The sequence below is a fragment of the Ptychodera flava genome, chromosome 22 (genome assembly GCF_041260155.1).
Source record: "Ptychodera flava strain L36383 chromosome 22, AS_Pfla_20210202, whole genome shotgun sequence".
Lineage (NCBI taxonomy): Eukaryota > Metazoa > Hemichordata > Enteropneusta > Ptychoderidae > Ptychodera > Ptychodera flava.
The window spans coordinates 32909852-32931209 of record NC_091949.1 but is presented as its reverse complement, the minus strand read 5'-3'; the positions used below and the strand labels follow the sequence as shown (position 1 = coordinate 32931209).

Here is a 21358-nt window from a genome sequence, read left to right as displayed (position 1 = left end):
ATCCTGAATTAAAGTGTATTATTAGAGGCATAACCGTATGGTTATGGAATGTTCGCAGTTCAAACAACCCCTTTATCCACATATGAGCAATATCTGGAGTCTTGGCATTTTGGCAACCTGTGTAGACTGTGGACAGAAAGCTTTGTACACCGATTCAAGTACTTATAGGCACTGAAACAATAAATTTATCAACTTTGGAGTGATATCACATGTTGAAGATTGCAAAAACTACAATCACGACGCGTTGCTCCTATTACAATCATAAAAGTCGCCCTCAACGCGTCAGAATGTATTTGCCCGAATTTTCAAGTATAGCGCCACCTAGAGTCCATCACGAGGAGGCTCATTCGCCATTCCAAGTTCTGGCTATATTGCAGTGTTGAGGAAAATCAACATTTGCAAGGTACCAAATTTCGTTTGTTAGCTTTTTCATTGAGTTTGCCAGCAGGAAGTTTATGAATATACTACATCTGTTCAACAGTTTTTGCTTTTCAAGAACTTATGTGATTCACATGTAAAATTTTGAAAGACTTAAAAAATTTTGCTAAAACTTCCAATAAGGAAACTTTAAATCAATCCCTTTTAAGTTCAAGAAGAGGTAACTGCAAAATTTAATACTTGAGAAACAAATCACCAAATACTGACTGACAATTTAAATTCAAAACAGCTGCAATCAATGTGTCAACTCCATTGAGAAAGTAACATTCTCTATATTCTTAAAAAGAAGTCGGTATAGGCCTCATCTTAATTTACTTCATGAGCCCTACAAAGTGGTAGACCAAAATAGTATTGTGAAAATTGAGCATCTGAATATCTGTCCTAGATACATTCTATCTCAGTTGTGTTTATTATAAACAGTTTGCTCTTTTATAAAACAAAGAGGGCAAGGACTAGAAACACCAAGGGATCAAGTTGTTCGTTTATTTCAGTTTCAGAAAATCTCATCCATAACATTGTTCGTTAATTTGTAACAGAACATTTCATCGACGATCAAGTCTGTTACTCAAATTTGCACAATAAATACCAAAACTAGAGCTTCTTGTTGTAATAGTAGCATTACATTATACCAGTACTCATTAACATTTCCTATTTTTTCTTACAGTTCACAGAAAATAACTGTCATCAAGTTAGGCTTGGGATATAGGCCTGGCCAAAATATCAAAATCTATGAAAGCCTAATGAAACTCTGGACAGATTAAATATCCAGGTATAAAGAAACACACAGAGATAAGGGAGGGGGTCATTGGAACTGCATTTAAGGTCATATGGGACCCATAGAAGCGATGCAAACACTTTATCCAAGGTATGTTGGTAATTGATAAAGTTAAAATATAATTGTCATCATGTTCATTGTATAACTTTAAATGTTGCAGCTATGTTGACATGATGCATCTAGATATCCTGCATGAAATATATGTTTATAAATGCAAAAGTTGCACAGCAGAAATTCCGAACACCCCTTCCCTTAAAGTTGCACAAAGTGAACTTAGAATACACTTAATATTACAAGTAAAATTTACACAGCTCACTTTGGCATACTTTTTGATATAAGGCAACTCACAACTATATGTACATGAGAGTCTCTTCATTATTTGACAGTTCTCAGCCCTCATGTCCCTCCACAAATGTTTGTGGAGGAGACTATGGACAGTCCTTTGTCTGTACAAAACATGAACACTGACTTGACCAAGGACATGCAGACTGAATGCTGACCAAGCACTGTCACTTTTGATTTGGAACAGTTCTATATAGTAATCAACTGCAGTTCAGCCTATTCCATGGACCAAGTACTGGTTAAGCCAACATGTGTGATGGCCATACTAGCACACTGGCGACTATGGTACAACACCTGTACAACAAGCATATCACCAGTAATCAATGGACAACATAAAGCATCACAATGACTACAGTGACAGCATGTATTGGCAGATAGCAAAGCAAATGTCTGCCTTAGCCTTGAGGGTATATTACTGGTGTCATGGTGTAAAAAGTCCATATACAGTTCAATGATATCTCACAAGAAACTTGTTGCTGATAGGTACAATGTTGACAAGCAGCAGATGCCACTCTTAATGTATGTAGAAGAGAGTTGTTTCGCCTTAACTTGCGAATATAAGGTGCAGCACATCAAATATGCAGGTACGATACCCAGTATCTCAAACACTTTGACCAAATTTAATGTCTACTATAACAGAAAAGTATTTCGCAAAATAAACATAATCTTGACACTTACTCCTTGTTTAAAACAGTACCACACAAATTAAATTCTCATGATTGGTAAAATCCCACATGATCCAGCTCATTGGTCTTACAAAATACAACACATTTTGCTTCTCTTATTAAACTTTAACAATGTGTTAATTAAAACACACATTTAAGTCTCCTACCTCTGAATGAATACATTACAGATACAATGATACACATGTAACACACCTTCTAGTCATCAAAAATTTCAAGTTACCAATGATTCTGGATAAAACGCATCTTCGCTTGCCAAGGCCTGCTGTTCGGGCAGCTGGATGCTTCCCGAAATCAGGCCTTGGCCGATCGAGCCCACAGATCATGGTTTTTAAAGCGCCACCACACGACTGTACGAGACCTGTAACTAGCCAATCAGCGATCGCTGTCGTTGTTTACATTTCATTTCTAATTCTTCCTGTACGCATTCAAAGCGAGAGTGTAAATTTGTAACACTGTCTTGCAGCTTAGCTAAAGTATTTACTTTGGCGAAACATGGTTTACAAATGTACCTCGATCCAAACGATCGTCAAGTCCTCCGCAAACTTTGTTTAGAATGCAAAGTAAGTGACTGGGAAACGTTGATGTGAAGATTGTTCGTTGATCTACGTCGCAGATGCACACTTTGCCGGCGGCATCTCGGATTTCTCTGTTTATGTGACGCGTGCTGTGATTGGTCCGCCTGATTTTCAAGTTCTATCAGATTTCCTTCGCACAGTATATCAGCGTGATCACGCACGGCGTAGTTAGTGGAAGACTCCTGTCTGGCTAACGAGCCGTGCGAGCGGACGATGGATAAAACGTGGTATAATACTCTCCAAGAAGTCATCTCTAAATCATATCTACCAGTCCCTATCTTTACAAGTTGAGCAATTGCTCTAAATTGACCAAGATTTGAATAATTTGTACTGACAACAACTGCAGTACAGTATTTCATTCATGATTACAAGTCCAACATGTTACAACTTCTTGTTCACTTGCGTATCTCTGTGAGTATCTGTTATGAGTCACATGATCAATGTCTGTCTTTTCCCATACAGAGAGCAATTTTAGTCATTCTGTAATCAGGCATATCTACAACCCTGTTCAAAAATTCTAAGCATGTACAGTTTGTGTCTGATACCGGATAAGATCCAAGATATGACTCAATTCATACTGGCTTGTGTGGAAGCAATTTCTGCAACCAATGGCACCTCAGCTTCGTATTGCCATTTTTTGTTTTGAAACACATTTCTTAAAATCAGCACCACCATCTCTACAAACATCCTAGACATCTAAAACAGGTGCTAGACTTAAATTAATTAAAGCTATACAGGGGTTAAATCTGAAATCTCTCTTTGTCTTTGTATTCTAGACATCACAGTTTAAATTCCCACAATCTGTGTCACACAATGTATATGCTACTTTAACATCCATAAACTCATCTAATGTAATTCCATGATATTTCTACTTTCAACTGTGTCCAATTTTTTTTTCACATCATACTTGGAAACTAAATTTTTCCTACACACTTTTCAATTTCTGAAATTAACAAAGTGATTTTTGATATTAAACAACAATAACACCAGTTTGACAACAGTGGGCGAGTAGCTTCATTGCTCTGTGAAGTTTATCTTCTAAGTCAAGAAGCATTATTGTTCTTGGAAGTTTATCTTCCTAGTTTAAGCTTTAATAGCTATATCATCAACGGTGAAAGTAGAACAAAAAGTTCCAACAGCCCACTGGAATGCCAATATGGAGATTAATTGTAAATATCAAAAGCCAGACCATAAAAAGAAATTGAAAATGCGGTACAATGTAAATGAGAGGAAAGCTTCCTGTCTCACCCAACAACAGTAATATTGAGACAAAAACCATTGATATTGATACAATAGAAAAGACTGTTGTATAAACTCTTCACTTTTAAATCTGACAGGCTAGCTACTATAGAAAATAGTACATCCCTTTTTCATAATTAGAGGTAGTATGCACCTCATACATATGTAATTGAATGACTTAAACATTTGCTCCCACTTTCCTCAAGCAGACTTTCAAGCATTCTCTTACCAAATTAAGAACAAAAATCGGGGGGCCACCATGCTAATTTTGGTACTAGAAGAAACAAACTGCCTGACATTACAGATATTTCAAATTCAAAATGGTTGCCGTACCTGTGTTAACTTTAAGGTCAAACATAAAACTTTCAATTTTCAAAACACTAAGACAGTGAAAGTGTTTCTCAATGCTCCAAGAGCTTTGAAATAAGCCCCCAAGAGCTGTAGACCAGAAAAGTCTTGTAAATATTTGAGAGTCAAAATATCTGTCCCCGAGGCACATTCTACGTTAAGGTAGAACGCACCTCGGGACAGACATACGGACTCTCAAACTTTTACATTCTCTTCTGATATACCACTTATGGGGTTCATTTTAAAGCTCTTGTTGAAAAAAACTTTTACAGGCTTAGTTTTTTCGAATTCAAAAACTTTTATTTTTCTCCATAGAGTTAACACAGGGATGGCAGCCATTTTGAATTTCTAATATCGGTAAATCTTGGTAAATCTTGTTTCTCTATTACCAAAATTTCCACGGTGACCTCCTGTTTTATTCTTGATTTTGAAAGAGAATGTTTGAAAGATTCCTTGAGGAAAGTTAGAGCAAACATTAAGTCATACACTTTCGAGGTGCATACTGCCTTAATTCAAAAGCAAAAGCCTTTCTCTATTCTAGAATATGTTGATCATGATTTCTTTTTCTTTAATCAAAGAACATCACCAATCCACAACTGAGAATATCAGACCACAACTTGCCAACAGGGGGAGAAGACTAACAATCCTATGGTTCATTGGATGTGTGGATTATTGTGAGCAATCTTTTGGACAGGTCAGCTGACAACATACTGAAGCTTTCCCTAGGAACAAATACAGGGACACCACAATATGCTTCAACAGAGAGTCCCTTTGTAAGAAGTAAGTAACATTTACAATCTCTGACATAAACATTACCAATAGAGTGTGTCTGTTACCACTACCACCAAAATGTGACACATTTATTTATTTACTTTTCGGCCAAAATGAAAATGAAATGTGTGTTTACAGTTAGCAACCCTACTCAATTTAAAAACCATCACCCTACAATTTTTTTATGGCATTTTAAAAAAACCATGTATGACATTTTGCAATTTTTTTTCTGTTTTTTGATTGGTTGCACCTAAGTAAAAATATAAAATACTTATGAAAGTTTCTGACTGACCTGCCCCTATTTCTTGTAGGCATGTTAACTGTATGACACAAACATATTTTATATTTCATGTAATGGCCTAACCATTCTCTTTCCTAACTTGAAGTGTTGCAGGCATTTCTATAATTGCTCATTCTCAAAGGGAGATGCACGATGTGGAGTGATAACTTTCAACACTTGAACAAAATGAGGATATGCATTTGGTCCCTTTGTGCAAAGTATATCTAAAAATTTCCGTCTTTGTTCATACTCTGAGAGACTTTTATTCATGATGGCAGATTCATCTTCTTCAGTGAATACCTGCAATGAAAAAAAAACACTTTATTGAAATTTTTCAACCAAACCCAACTGGATTACAACATAACTGGTTCAAATTTCCAGATAAGTCTCTGGCGATCTTGTAATGTGAATAAAACTAAACACTATTGGTTGACTATACCATACATCCTTTAATCAGTTGAGTATACCTGTTGGTTTTTCATATAAAGCTCCACAAAAAGAGTCTTATCCCATTTAAACTCCTAAAGATTTTTGAAAACATATTAAAATTACCAGAAGCTGATAAATTTCTGCACAGGTTTTGAATCACACACAATGGTTCTACTCAGAAATAAAAAAGACGCGTGATGTGTTCTACAGACTTAGTATACCCAAAAGATCATGTGATAGCTGTACAAACAAACCCTTGTGTACAAACAAGCAGTGAAAATATATGTATTTCTGTGCACGGTTGATGTGCACATGGGAATATACCCCGGGAATATACCATGGTCCATTCGAATTGCAGATTTAACCTATCAATCCAGCTTTCACTGTCATTTTAAAATACATGTAATTTCTGACAAGTCAGCATCTAAATACTTACTTCAGCCATAGAATCCAACATGGCTCGAGTATTTAAATCCTTCACTAAGTGAGGTCTTTGCTGTCGTATCAAGTTTCGGTGCCTATCATTCATTCCAACAGAGTCACCTATGAAGTGAATATTCAGAAAAAACAATTATTTGAACAAGGAATTTCAAAGTTTACTCTTGATACAACCTGTTCATGCATTTCATTGGCATTCATTATACAAAGATTTCTTTCTACATGCATGCCCAAACGTTCAGCACACCTGATCTTAAAAGGAATTACATTATTGAGTGGGACATGTGTGAGTCTCAAGTGTAAGAAATATGAATATAGTGTTCAGAAACTTCGTCGAATCTAGTCCCTACAAGTTTTGTGACAGTAATTTGTAAAATCATGCCATTTTTTGACTAGTGTTCAAACCATTATTTTTAGAAACACTCTCTTGTACAAAAAATGAACCATTCAAGTTATGATCAATTCAAAGATAAAGACATCAAGGTCATCTCATGCATTCTTACGGATATGACTGAGTCTTGTTTCACATTTGTATGAGTAGACTCTTATTAATGTTTTATGATTTTTTGAACACTTGAATCTACCAATATAACTTCTATCTGGACAGCACTTTTGACTTTTTATCAGATGCATTATGGTGACACTTTTGATTACAAAATCCAAATGTACACGATGTGTCAAACATGAAGTAATTTGCATGCATTGAGACCTGCTCTAGCTGATGTAGTTGCATTAAATTGTATTTCACACAATTAGATTCTGCAAAGTTATTATAAATGACAAAATGGATGGAAAAATTTGAAATGAGGATATATGTAGACTGACAGGTATTGTTTCCATGCATACAAATCTTCTCGACGCATAAATACCTCCTGAGCTGTGTTCTGTGACTTCATCTGAAGAAATACCGTTTAGTGGGGGTAGTGTCTCAGTTGATTCAACGAAGTCCTGAACTGTGTTGCCCATATCGTTACCACTGATACTGCTTACATTGTTCAATGAGTGATATACATCACTCCTTTCACGGTTGCCTCCCCCAACGGGTGCCTCTGGATCTGCTAAAATTAATCAGGAAAATTGAAGTTCAATAAAAAATACAGTCAGACATGTGTAGAGGTCATCTGATCAAGGGATCAAGAGAAAGCCCACTCATGTGGAAGTGGCCTTTCTCAGTGTAGAGGGGTGAGCCTAGCTGTCAATACTTTTAAGTCTAAATGGTGCACAAAATAATTGGTAAACCTAAATATCACAAAACTACAGTTATACATTTCATTTTTGAAATAACATTCATGATGATACATGTATGAAACCGTATCAGTCATTATAAAAGTCAGGTAGAATCAATATTCCTAAATATTGCTTTAAGTGTGACTATTTCTGGTCATACAGTATTATAGGAACATGACATGCGGCAAACAAAATTCTTTGTTCAAAAAGGTGTTTGTGCAGTTTTTCAGTGAGCAGGCAAATTTAAAAATAATCAGCGGACAGGAAGATAAGTCAAGTTTTACTGTGGAGAGGGAACAATTTTAATTTTTACAGTTGGTGGAGAGAAAATTCCTGACAGTGTGTACCGGAATATAGGTAGAGGGAAGGGAATGCTGTGGTTGATAGAACTTTAGGAAAAATTATATACAGTGTTGGTGATGGAAGAGAGCAGTGGAGAGCTTTTGAACTGTTGACGGAAGTGGGAAGCTGACAGACCACATACTGGAGGGCAGTGGGCATCAAAATTCAGTGGGTGGGCATATTTTCCGCATATGCCAGTTGGAGGGCACTTACGTACAGCTCTACTTTCCCCTCCAAATTATAAGGTCAAGGTCAAGAATTAGTAAAATCAGTATATCAGTTCAAGAAACATGTTTTTTGATGAGCTTTTAAAATTGACTGAATTTGCATGTACCTGAAGAAATTGACCTCTATATACAAGTATGCACTGCTACAAAATAAGAGTGTGCAATAATGAGGTGGCTCACGTACTTCAGAAAGGGGTCTCTCAGATGTAAAATCATACAGGATTGCCACCTTATCACTATGAAAGGCCAGCCTACACATTCTACTGTTATCATTGGGACAGGTTTCACTGCCAGTGTCATTGGAGTTGTTACATCTCAAATTGTGTTTGTCAATGGCCTCCCTCTGACAGACCAACATTACATGATTGAGAGACAAAATAAATACTTTACACATTCCCATGTCGGCTATATAAATCACTCAATATGTTGGATTCAAAGCTTACTCACCATCTGGAAGGCCTGACTGGCATCGTAATCGCCCAATTATCCTCTTCCAGTTGCAATACATGACTATGCTCACAATGCAGACAATTACAATGCAGCTAATACAAATGGCAGCAATAGATCCAGCTGTCATACCATCATCTGAAGAGGACTCAACTTCCAAGTCTTCATTTCCATCATCAATTACTGTTGTTTTGTTTTTATATAATTGAAAAATATAAAACAATCAATTGCCAGTGAGTCAACCTTTCCTTGAATTTCCTTTTATCAGTTTAATTACTTTCCATATACCCTGACTTCAGCTCCTGAGTCAGATTAACATTACTAAAATGGGATGCAAGCTTAAACAAATGTTGTGCTCACTTATATATATGCGAAATGTTAACATCAATAAATATTCCAATATGAAAGCCTAAATTGGCTAGAGTATTTAAGTGTAAATAACCTTTACTAACTTTTGATAATTTTTTAACTATTTTTTACCATGTCAAAACAGCATCTACATGTACAAATTGCACTGTTACTGATCAACATATTGGAGTCTAGTCCAGACCAGAATTCACTTGTCAACAATAGCAATGCTGTCAATATATATGTAAAAGCTTGGCACTTTTTCTAAATTATGATGCTTCATGGAGTACGGAGTTAATTGCAGTTTACATTACAGACAAGTAAATAATGAAAGGAAAATCATTAAGAGTTAATGCTATTGGCTCTTTAATGGAGATCATGTTGCAACTGTAATTACCTATATCTCCACCAGAGCCACTTTGCACTTCTGTTGGATGGTAACACACTGTTGCCATTGTTGAGTTCCCTGCTTTTAGTACTTTAAGACCCATCGCTTCACAGCTGCAATAAATTTGAAAACAAAATTGCAAATTTGTCATCATCATCATTGTCATCATCGTCATCATCTTTCACATATCAGCACATTTATCTTACAGTCAGATGATTCTGTAAGTAGCTGAATAGCAGTGATTACACATCTTACAGCTGCATTAATCAGCCAACATGCCCTGCTGATGTCCCTGATTTGGCAACAAAACTGACAGATTCTGTTGTTCTCCATCAATTGTGACTTTATTAATCTCTGTCTTATCAATGGGAAAGTAATTCTTTGGCATCAAGAGTAACTTCACTGAAGAAATTCTTAAATTTTCTCTTACTTTGGTTGATCTGCACATTGTTCAGTCCTGGATGAGTTTCCAGAATAAGTACCTTCACGGCAAAACTCACATTTGCCTGTAACTGTAAGAAAACAGCATTAATATTTGTTTATTCTAACTTTCACTACCAAATTTGTTTTGGCCATAAAGAAGTCCACATATGGCTGGCATTGATCAAGTTTCATCTATTTTACGGTATGTATAGAATTAAAAAAACATGAATAAGGGGATTCTACTTGAATCTGGTACAACTGTACCTTAAAAGACTGTCGATTGCAGCATTTTGTAGAAATGTGCAATTTTATATTTGAATGTGTTTGACTTCATTAAATAATCTATTTACAGATTTACAGATTACATTTATTTAAATAATATAATAAGCAAAAGTATTTTCTTGTATGAAAGTTTTTTAAAAATGTTTCATTTTTAACTTTATCTATTTTCTGTAGTTCAATGCACTACAGTATTTATTGCAGCCAATGACTTTATGGCTGGATATACCCCTGAATTCAGCATTGCAATTGGTCAATTTCTTGATAGTTTTTAAGAAATATCACAAACATGACAAGAGATAATCTTTCTCTTTGATGCATATTTTATTGTTGCTACATGTATATTGCTTGGTCAATCTATGATTTGGTTTACAATAAATTATTGATTACTAATTTGCTCAACATAAGTTTTGAGAATGTTAATCAAGATAATAATGTGAGTGAAACTGTAAGACACTGGATGAACTTTGACCTTTCAATCAATAATCAAGGTACAGTTGCAGTTATCAGCATGCACATATGATATGACAGTGTATCGCTCGTGCATATATGTCATGAACTAGTCAAAATCTCATGGAATACCATTGCTGGGTGTGATTTATTGCAATTATATCATAACAGTATATTGAAATTCTGGCGAGGAACTTCAAAAACGGATTTTTGCTCAAGCTGAGAGCTCGCTCATATGCCACTGTGGTACCACTGTTCTCTTTGCGTCTCGACCAATCAGATTACTGTATTTGCGCAATCAATGTACTGGTATGATATAAATAAGCAATAAAGCAAACCCAGGGATGGTATACTACAGGATTTTGACCAGTTCATGACACACATGCAGAAGCGATAGCGAGTGCATATATGAAGTGAACTGGTCAAAATCGAGTGGTATACCGTATCTGGGTGTGATTTATTGCTATTATAACATAACAGTATATTGAAATTCTGGTGAGGAACGTCAAAAACGGATTTTTGCTCAATCTGAGAGCTCGCGCATATGCCAGCAGTGGTATATAGCCAATATACCATGGTTTCTTTCACGTCTCGACCAATCAGATCGCTGCATTTGCATCATCAGTGTACTGGTATGATATAATAATATTTATATCATGTCCAAACATGATGTCACATGCAGTATGAGATATATTCTTATGAAGTTGTGATATTATAGAAATAACAGGCGATACCCTGACCATTAACGTTTATTTATGGGCAAGGGAGAGAGGAAAGCCAAAAACTAACAGGCGAGGCTTGTAAAGCCTGTTAATTTTGGCTTTCCTCTCATCCACATCCATAAATTAATGTTAATGGCCAGGGCAGAGTCTGTTATTTCCATTACATTATCAAAGAACCCAAGAAAATTGCCAAAATATACAAAAATTTCCTGTGCGAAAGAGCTACAACGGGCCCAAGAACTAGTCAGTGAGCCCAATGTACTATCAAGCATGCTGTAAAACGTTTGCAAACCCGCAAATATTTTGGAAAAAAGTGTCTAAACTTGGCCCAAAAGTGCCCCATTTTAATTTGTGATTGATAATGATATTTGTACAAATCACAATTTACGTTTTAGCTGCAAAAGTTATGATATTATTCATATTCATGGGCATGTAAACAAACCATTACTGTGTATTATTACCATGCCCTCCCCGTCACATTTTGATTGGTTGAGCTGAACCACATGACTGGCCACAAATACACAATGATTTGTTTACATGCTCGTGAATATGAATAATAAGATTAAGAACTCAAAGTATCGCAACTTTACAGCTGAAACGTAAATCATAATCAATCACAAAATAAAATAGAGCACTTGTAGGTCAAGTTGAGATTCTTTTTTTCTGAAAACATCACTGGATTTGCAAAATTTTTGCAGCGCGCACTACTCACTGAGAAGTTCTGGGGCCCCATTGTAGTTCGCACGGGAAATTTTTGTAAATTTTGATGCTTTGGGGAGGTTTGTTGATAATATGACCGTTAACGTTATTTATGGGCGCGGGCAAGAGGAAAGCCAAAATTAACCTGCGAGGCTTGCCGAGCCCGTTAATTTTGGCTTTCCTCTTGCCCTTGCCCATAAATAAACGTTAATGGTCAGCGTGTCAGTGTCACCCGTTATTCCTATAATTGTGGTCAGTCACATGAAATCACACACATGCGACTGACAGGGCATGGTAATATAATCACGGTTTAAGTTGATTGTGTCCAAGCTTACCTTTTTGAATGCCATAACCTGGAGGGCAGATTGGATTCTGCAGACACATCGACTTAGTGTATTCACTGTTGTAATGATAACCAGTTTTACATCGACACTCATTATCAGTGATACCATCAGACTCCCTGTATATGTATTCATTCCGTTTATCACAATGGTTCAACAGGAAACAGCGCTTGAGACCACTAGGCCCTGGGTTAAAATAGCCTTCACCACACTTTGCGCATTCTGTGTCCCTTGTTGCTGTACAATGTAACTCCACTTTGTAACCTAGCAAATGTAAGCCAAAACAGTCAAGTCATTTTACAAGTTCCTATACTTTTGACATAGGCAATATGTACCTATATATTTTTGGCTGTTTCACTGTGAGAAGATACATGATAGCTGAAGGATAATTAGTAGGATTGGAGCAAATTTTAAGACAATTTTTTGCAGAGGAACTGGAATTTTAGTTGCAGCATTTTGGGTTGATTCACATAATTTTTATAAAAAGGAATATACCGGTAGTATCCTTAGAATGCACTATGTCAGACAATAACTTGGACACAAAAAGTTATAGGTGGGAGTGTCTTGCATATGTTTGTGTATTTTGCATAGATCATCAGTAGTTTTTTTAACAGGATATATTTCCAGAAAAATAATTCGTAGCTCAAACAAAATTCACTGTACAAATTGATTTTTAATAGTTTTACCAGCTACCGTAGATTAACACTGAGCTATTTTAATTGATGCTTTAAATGAATGCATAATATTAAAAATGGCTCTGCAGATTTCAGGATGTAACACTAAGAGTCTATGGTTGATACACATCTTAAAACAGAAAGTTTTCATAATTTTGTCCCAAAGAAACTACCGTATTTCTCCATGTTACTTGTTAGCACTATTATGGTGGCATGGGTATGTGCCCACGCCTGAATTTAGGTGAATTTTTCAAATCTTTGTCAAATTATGGCAAGCACCCACACACAGAATGCATCATTTCTGTTCAATTTCCATGAGCAGTACACTAAAATTTCTTATCAGTAAATATGATCAATAAATGTTGTTCAGGCCTACAGGGACAAATCAGCCATTTTTCATGAATTTTGTTTGATGTGAGATACAACTACTTATATTGTTTGACATGTAGAAAGATACTGAATGAATGGGTGACCATGCATATATTTGACCCTCGGTTATAGAAACGATCAATGAAACTATTGCGAAAATGAATTAATGGTCATGACCATTAATTCATTTTCCGATGGTTTCATTTACGAGTCTAAAACTGGGGTCGAATATATGCATTGTCACCCATTCATTCAGTATCTTTCGACATATACAAACAATATATCTTGTATCAAACAAAATTCATGAAAAATTGCCAACTTTGTCCCTTTAAGTTTACTGTAAATGTTGTGTTCTTTAAAGGTGTTGAAATGAGAATTTTTATTGTGTTTCATGACAAATGTCTGCAGAAGTACATTGTTGTTTGTAATATATTATTCATCTGTCATACAGTTAGAACTGGCTATATATAACTTCACAGGCACTCAGCTCACACTGTGTATGCACCATGGCCCTGTGTTTGTAATAGAAGTATGTCATTTATGCATAAAGATTGTTTGTTTTAATGTATATTCTCTGTTTTACCATAAGAAATATGAAGGAAATATATTGCACAACAGAATATGCAGAACTTGGGAGTGTGTTGGTGTTGATATGCAAATAATACAGGTCATTTGCATAACAATAACCAAGTACCTGTAGTTGTGATCACTCTAAAACATGACCGGGCTTTGGGCCGGATAAATGCCCATCCCAATTTCTACAGAAAATTATGTGCGCCTTACCGTGGAAGTTTACACAGAGACTTACGTTATGAATTGGCCATTCTCTTTTACAATTAAGAATGAAAATCAAGAGTGCAAAGGAAAATTAACCAACCTGCCTCGCACCGGGTGCAGCACTTTCCATTATAGAAGTACTGATCTGGAAGGCATTCGTCGACTTCACTGACTACACGTACAAAGAGGCATACCTGTCAACAAAGATGGACAATTATCACACTGGGATAATTTATAGCTTTGACATCTAGGCTTGATATAGGGTCATTTCATCATATTGGGCAGAGGATTGTGTTCAGCTAGAATGCATGGCTGACACTCTCCTAGGAGTATTTTCCTTCTCAATACCAAATGTATTATTAGTGAAAACTGGAGCCTTGCCACATTGACTTGGTAAAGGTGGCAGAGCATTCACAAAACACAAAGCACTATTGTCTCTGTCTGCAGAGACTCTGTTATGTGCATATGTAATCTACAAATACTGAAAACAGATACAGAACAGAAGTTAATTAGTACATCATGTGCAAACTACAATACTGATTTTCATGCATCAAAACAAGCAATATAAATCAGTCCTGAATGGGGAGCATAACTTAAAACATCGACAGCTCTATTACTGCTACACATTTATGGGCCAGAATAGCTGTAACTTTGGGTGATTTTTTCACTCTTTCCATTTTTAATGTCAACGTCAGTTTCTTGTTCTACTCCCAACAGTGTGTCATGGTACACAGTATTTAGCTTGTAAACTCAGCCTTTACATGTGTATACTGCATTGTTATTGTTGACAAGTGAATTCTGGTCCAGACTAGAATTCAAATGTAAACAAATCCATTCCACTGACTTAGACACACCATATTGGGAGGCTAACTAGTGGGTGTTGCAGTTGATATATGCTACACAAAAATAGGGAAATAATCATTAAAAGTTACAGTTACTGGCCCTTTATAAGTGATAATATACATGTATATATACTACATATTTATACTAAATGCAGTGACTTCAATGTAATGTATAGAATTGAAGGGTAATAACCATGCTTTGGTATACCTGTCCATCATATCCTTGTAGAAGCAAATAAATAAAAAAGGTAAAATCAAAAACACAATTAGTGTACATACATAGCTCTATAAGCTTATGATCATTATTTCTAGACTTAAAGCACTGCACACATAACTGCATATAACCTGTTCATCCACATACAGACTGTGTATGGTTCACATGACAATTCCTTGTAAATATATCATAATATTTTATTGCTTGCTTGTAAATATAGGATTTACATCACATTTATATATTTATATGGGCAGAACTTACAACCACAGTTGTGGAAGGGTTAAAGACAATGTCCAGTACACACAACAAACAGTCCATTATGACAACAACTTGCAGAAAATGAAAAAGACGGCATTTAACCCTTTTCACCTTTATCAGGGGTACCTAAGAAAGTGTAGCTTTTGAATGAAAACGATAGCTTTGACACCGTGAAGGATAGCTTGGGTAGGGAAACGATAGTTGGTGGAATGAAATCCGTAAGTTTGGTCATCTAAAACGATAGCTTTGAACATATTTTGATGTTGAGGGCATAAAACAAGATGGCTGACAGCAAAAGCAGTGGTAGCGGCGGTAAAAATTTTACCCGTTTCTCAACAAAATCACCAAATTCTGTTGTGTAAGATGCCGCGTTCAGTGAGGTTCAAGCTTGATTACACTTCTGTAAAGTTTCTGCGCCCATTTTACAAAACTTGCAGAGAAATCACCGTTCCCGTTTTCGAAGTGAACAGGCTATCAGGACGTCCTATTCTAATACATGTACAGGGAAGAGAATGTATATGATAGTGTAAAGACGTAGTCGTTAGTGTTGGCAATGTCTGTTTTCCAGAGTTAAGACTTACCAAGATTTCAAAGTTAGCTTCAGATAAGATGAATAGTTATCTTCTCTACCTTCAATGTATGCACGAGCACTTTTTTATACACTATCACATACACAATCCATGTACATGTATTAGAATAGGATGTCCTGATAGCCTGTTCACTTCGAAAACGGGAACGGTGATTTCTCTGCAAGTTTTGTAAAATGGGCACAGAAACTTTACAGAAGTGTAATCAAGCCTGAACCTCACTGAACGCGGCATCTTACACAACAGAATTTGGTGATTTTGTTGAGAAAACGGGTAAAATATTTACCGCCGCTACCACTGCTTTTGCTGTCAGCCATCTTGTTTTATGCCCTCAACATCAAAATATGTTCAAAGCTATCGTTTTAGATGACCAAACTTACGGATTTCATTCCACCAACTATCGTTTCCCTACCCAAGCTATCCTTCACGGTGTCAAAGCTATCGTTTTCATTCAAAAGCTACACTTTCTTAGGTACCCCTGTCACCTTTATGGTTTGGCCCAAGCCCATTGTTTTAAATCTTGAGTGTGGAAGTGTTTACAGGGAAATGGGGATGAACAGGTTAATACTGAATAATCCTGTGTTGTAAGGTGACTCATACACCTATGACGTACGTACTATCAATTAACCACACCCTCTGCATACCATAGAGTTCTTTAGTAAGATGAGTATTGCAGCCAGAACACCTTCGAAGCGTTATGTTAACACCACTCCACTTTTAAAGGAATAGTACACTAGTTACATGAAAGTCAATGTCAATATATTAAGATTTTAATCATCACAGTTAAATGCCTTACTTAATGGTTCAGATCCTCCCTATCTCTGTGATTGGTCAGTCTCTATGTCCAGAGGTGTGTCTATGTTCCATTGACCATTTTAAACTCAGGACTCAGTGTGCTTTTAATGTTCCCTCCCTTACTTTTTGGAATACTCTCCATCTCTGAAACTATTGATGTGAGAATTTCATTGTCTTTAAACATTTGATGAAAACACATCGATATCTTTCTAAATTAAACTTTTAGTTCTGGATGTTTTGCTTGCTGCATTCACACTGTTTCGATTATTGTCTTTTAAGACTTTTAGATCTGGAATTTTTCTGCTTTTACACTACCCACTGTATTACATTTTAAGTGACTTTAATAACTGTCTATGTGAACTGAAGTTGCTACATAAAAATGAATTATGATAAGTATTTAGTAGCACCCTTTCCAATCTACAGCTAGAAAAGAACATTCATATCACATCATATCTATTAGTATACATTTTTATGTCATTGGTAATTTAATTTTCATCAGAAATTCTGTTAATTGGCTATTTTAAGGCTGATACATCTCAAACCTGAAAACTTTTGCTTGAAGACTTTCTTCAAGGAAACTTAACTGAAATTCAAGAATAAAAATTAGGGGTCACCAAGGAAATTGTGGTAGTAAAGTAAGCATTTACCAACATTTCAAATTCAACACAACTGCCATCTCTGTGTTATAAATAACCCCATTGGGAGCAATTAAATTTTTGAAGGTGAATTCCTCCACTCTAAAAGTCTAACAGCTTTGAAATGAGCCCACAAGAGGGGTAGACCAAAACAGTGCTCTAAACATTTGCTAACCCAAAGGCACAAAGGCACATAGATACATAAACAATGGAAAAGTGTTCTTTATGCATAAATGAACGTTAAGCTAAAAAGGAAAAATACAAAAAAAAAAGAATAAAATTGGTCAAGTAATTTTATTATTGGTCTATCACTCTTATTTTATTTTTACTCTGTCTTGTTTCATTAATATTTATTTATACATTTAACTATTTATCTCATTATTTATCATGGTACCCTGTGGTTTGTCTGGCACCCTCTAGTTCAAATAAAGATGTCATACCAGGCAAATTCTTTTGAGCTTTCAATTTTTATCTTGAAAAGTAACAGTCATAATTATTGACAGGTGTTCTGATTGAACAAGTGTCCATGACAAATTGACAAATGTTTTCCCCACTGAATTATCCCTGTATGCATGTACAAGCACAGTTGGAGTAGAAATGAGTATGGTCAACGACTGGGCACATTTCAATAATGAAAACACTTGAAAAAATTATACACTGTCAGGTATATAATACACTTTTCACAAATACATCCATCACCTGTCACCTTTGGCAATATAGGACTTCCTTAAAACCTACGAATATGATACATTTACAGAGAATATAGGGTGTTATGTGACCATCTGTTAAACTATATGACTCATTTCCTTCACCAATTGATATGACTGTCCCATCCATGGTATAACATGCGTACATGCAATAATGAATTATATACACTGCATGACTTTGTACTTTGTACTAGATGTTGTATCAGTGGTGTATATCAGACACTATGAAATGTTCTCAACTTGTTTCAAAAAATCAGCAAGTACTCAAAAGGAATACATGGTCTTCAAAACACATTTAGAACATTTACAACCAGAGTATCTGCTATATACTAGTGATATAACAATATCTGGTACAAATTCAAATTTCAACTGACCAGGGCTGTAAGTGGAGAGACTGACCACTCCAATTAATGAGCAGATGAGACTTGATATCGATCTGAATTTCCATATAACAATACTCATTTGACATGATAGAAGCTGCAGGAAACTTGACTTTATAGAAGAAACATGGCTGCTGACTCTAAAAAGACGATATCATTTTCTGTGATATGTATGATCAGTGTATGTATGCATGTATGTTTCTGTGTATGTTTGTGTGTGTATGTATGTATATGTGTATATGTGTATGATTTATGCAGTCTGTTATTCTTGTATTCAAACCCTTACCCAAATATTTGGTTTTGAAAACAAATTACATATTTTTGTCTTGGAGTGACCGTGAAGCATAAGTAATAAAGAGGTCAACATATAAAGGGCTTCACTATTTTTGTTTTGAATATCAATTTCAAGTTTTGTTACATTCCACTTCCCAAAGCATGTTGAAACATAAACTAATTCAGCTTGTCTACACAGTGCTAGTTTTCATGTAAAATACACTTATTATTTGAATTGCAGTCCAGACTAGATTTCATTGTTAAACAATAATATTGCAGTCTACGCTGTGTTACAGCTACTGTCATAATTACTAATATTGGCCCTTTTTAATAGAAGTTTTGACTGACTTGCTCGAAAAAATTTCCTGCATGGTCAACGCCTACCAGAACCGATCGATGAGTGGTTTTTTAGGAAAATCTTATTAAAAACTGCAGCTGAAGTATAATTGTCACTATATCTGAACGAAATTCAATAATATGTTGGTATTTAAGATTTTAAAAGGAACCAGATAAATGGTATTTTTTTTATATAACCAAAACCTAAATAAGGAGGACAATTGTGAATATTTCTGATTTCAGTACATTACATACATACATTACATACACACATACATCCACACACACATCCACATACATACATACATACATACATACATACATACATACATGTACATAAATTGGCAATCTAGGAGCAATACAAATATCGGTTACCCTACTGCCATGTTCTCATGTGGAATTTAAACAGTAGTGAAAGAAGAATAGCCGCTGATCAATGAGACCGTTGAATGGTCATTGTGAATACAAGCTCTGGTGAGCATGAGACCATGGATGACACATAAAAGCGAGCCTCGCTTGCACCTCATATAGCGATCGTAGACTTATACTGCTTATCACAGAAATTTTCTTGACTGAACAACGACGAACGAAAATCATATTTATAGGGGTATATATGTTGTATATAAAACATAAAAAATTGCGTGGCGAAACAATTTATGTGGCCACAACAGTGCAGTGGTCAGTGAACGATTCCCCGGAACGATTCACAATGAAAATACAAACAGTACAAACAATGACGCCTTTGTGAACGGTAAGGTTCGACGTGTACGTGTGATGCAATATTGCACCAACAACGACTTGCTGTCGAGCTGTCCTGAGATGTGAAGCCGGTTAAAAAACGTCTATTAAAGTAAGTCATCTTCGAATTATTGACGAAGGCTGAAGAGTATTCAAACGTTTATGTGAATAACTAAAATCCAGTAAAAGATACTAGTAGCTTGATATTTTAACAGCACTGGTACAAGTAGTAGTACTCACCATGGCTAAGAATAGCACAGTCATCATGACACCACGCACTATAGACTTATAGTAGTACTCTGACAGTGATATTGAGAAATGTAATCGTATCGATGAAAACAGGTTGGGTGGGTAAAAATTCTTCACACAGAGTAAGATATTTACGTGTGTGAGCAGACGGGAACATTCATCCACACCAAAACGGATTTTTAACGCCGCAAACTCGTCGTTGGTCTTTATCACTATGGCTAGTTGACTTCAATTAAATTCCTCATAAGGTGTATGACCCAAGGTAACCCCTTGCGCATGCACTTTAGGAGCGGATCCCAGATAAGGGACTGGTGAGTTTCTTCGGTGGGGGGGTAGATTCAGGTTGGGGGGTCACCCTGTTTTTGACTTTGGTGATCGGGGGTCACCATGTTTGTGAAATGCTAAATGGGGGAGTGGTGTCACAACAAATTTCATCACTCAGATGCATTTTTCGGCGTAGGCCTAACTTTATTATATCAGACATATTTTTCGGCGCACCCTTCGGGCGCGTACATTTAACATTTCATATATATATATATATATATATATATATATATATATATATATATATATATATATATATATATATATATATATATATATATATGTAATATCGAAGTATACAGATGTCCTCGTGGGAAATTACCGCGTGCTTGATGCTAAGCAGAGTGTTAAAAATAATAACACAAATTACTTCAAGTACACAGTAATGAAATCTGCACCCTGCAATCCTCAGGCCAAAGTGAAAGGATTGCAGGATGCATGAAACTTAAGTAACAGATTTCATTACTTTGTACTTGAAGTAATTTGTGTTATTATTTATTTATTTATTTATTTATTTATGTATGTATGTATGTATGTATGTATGTATGTATGTATTTATGTATGTATGTATGTATGTATGTATGTATGTATGTATGTATGTATGTATGTATGTATGTTATCTATCTATCTATCTATCTATCTATCTATCTATCTATCTATCTATCTATCTATCTATGTATACATATCAGACATGTCTGGATATTTGCATATTGAAAGTTTCTTATGTAGAGCATCGTACCAGCCACAAATTGCATCATTCAGTATCAGTTTTCGACGCACCCTTCGAGAGAGATATGTGATATCTGGATGTTTTCAAATTCAAAGTCTGTTTTGCAAAATGTACTAATTATTATGAAATCTGCAGTTCATATGAAAAGCGTGACAATTTTTTTATTTTTTTGTTCTGTTCTCTCTATGAGAATTCAGTATAAGTAAGCAACATGCACTAATATTTCACAATATAGTTGTTACAGTGCCATACTTTA

The 21358-nt window shown here is 35.6% G+C and overlaps 1 protein-coding gene across 3 annotated transcripts; it reads right to left on the bottom strand.

Moving 5' to 3' along the window:
* Positions 1–5277: 5277 nt before the first annotated feature.
* Positions 5278–20304, bottom strand: LOC139123219 (uncharacterized). 3 transcript variants are annotated; one of them, XM_070689335.1, is made up of 9 exons: positions 20040–20304; positions 14135–14228; positions 12209–12478; positions 9731–9812; positions 9310–9413; positions 8565–8747; positions 7191–7379; positions 6320–6426; positions 5278–5754 (listed from the first exon to the last, which is right to left on the bottom strand). In XM_070689335.1, exons 1-9 carry the CDS (start codon positions 20064–20066, stop codon positions 5575–5577), a joined length of 1236 nt encoding a protein of 411 aa, XP_070545436.1. In that variant the 5' UTR covers positions 20067–20304; the 3' UTR covers positions 5278–5574. The 3 variants fall into 3 exon arrangements, with proteins under 3 accessions (XP_070545436.1, XP_070545433.1, XP_070545435.1); XM_070689332.1 differs by lacking the exon at positions 20040–20304 and adding an exon at positions 15085–15653; XM_070689334.1 differs by lacking the exon at positions 20040–20304 and adding an exon at positions 15085–15653 and having other exon boundaries at positions 7191–7376.
* Positions 20305–21358: the final 1054 nt, after the last annotated feature.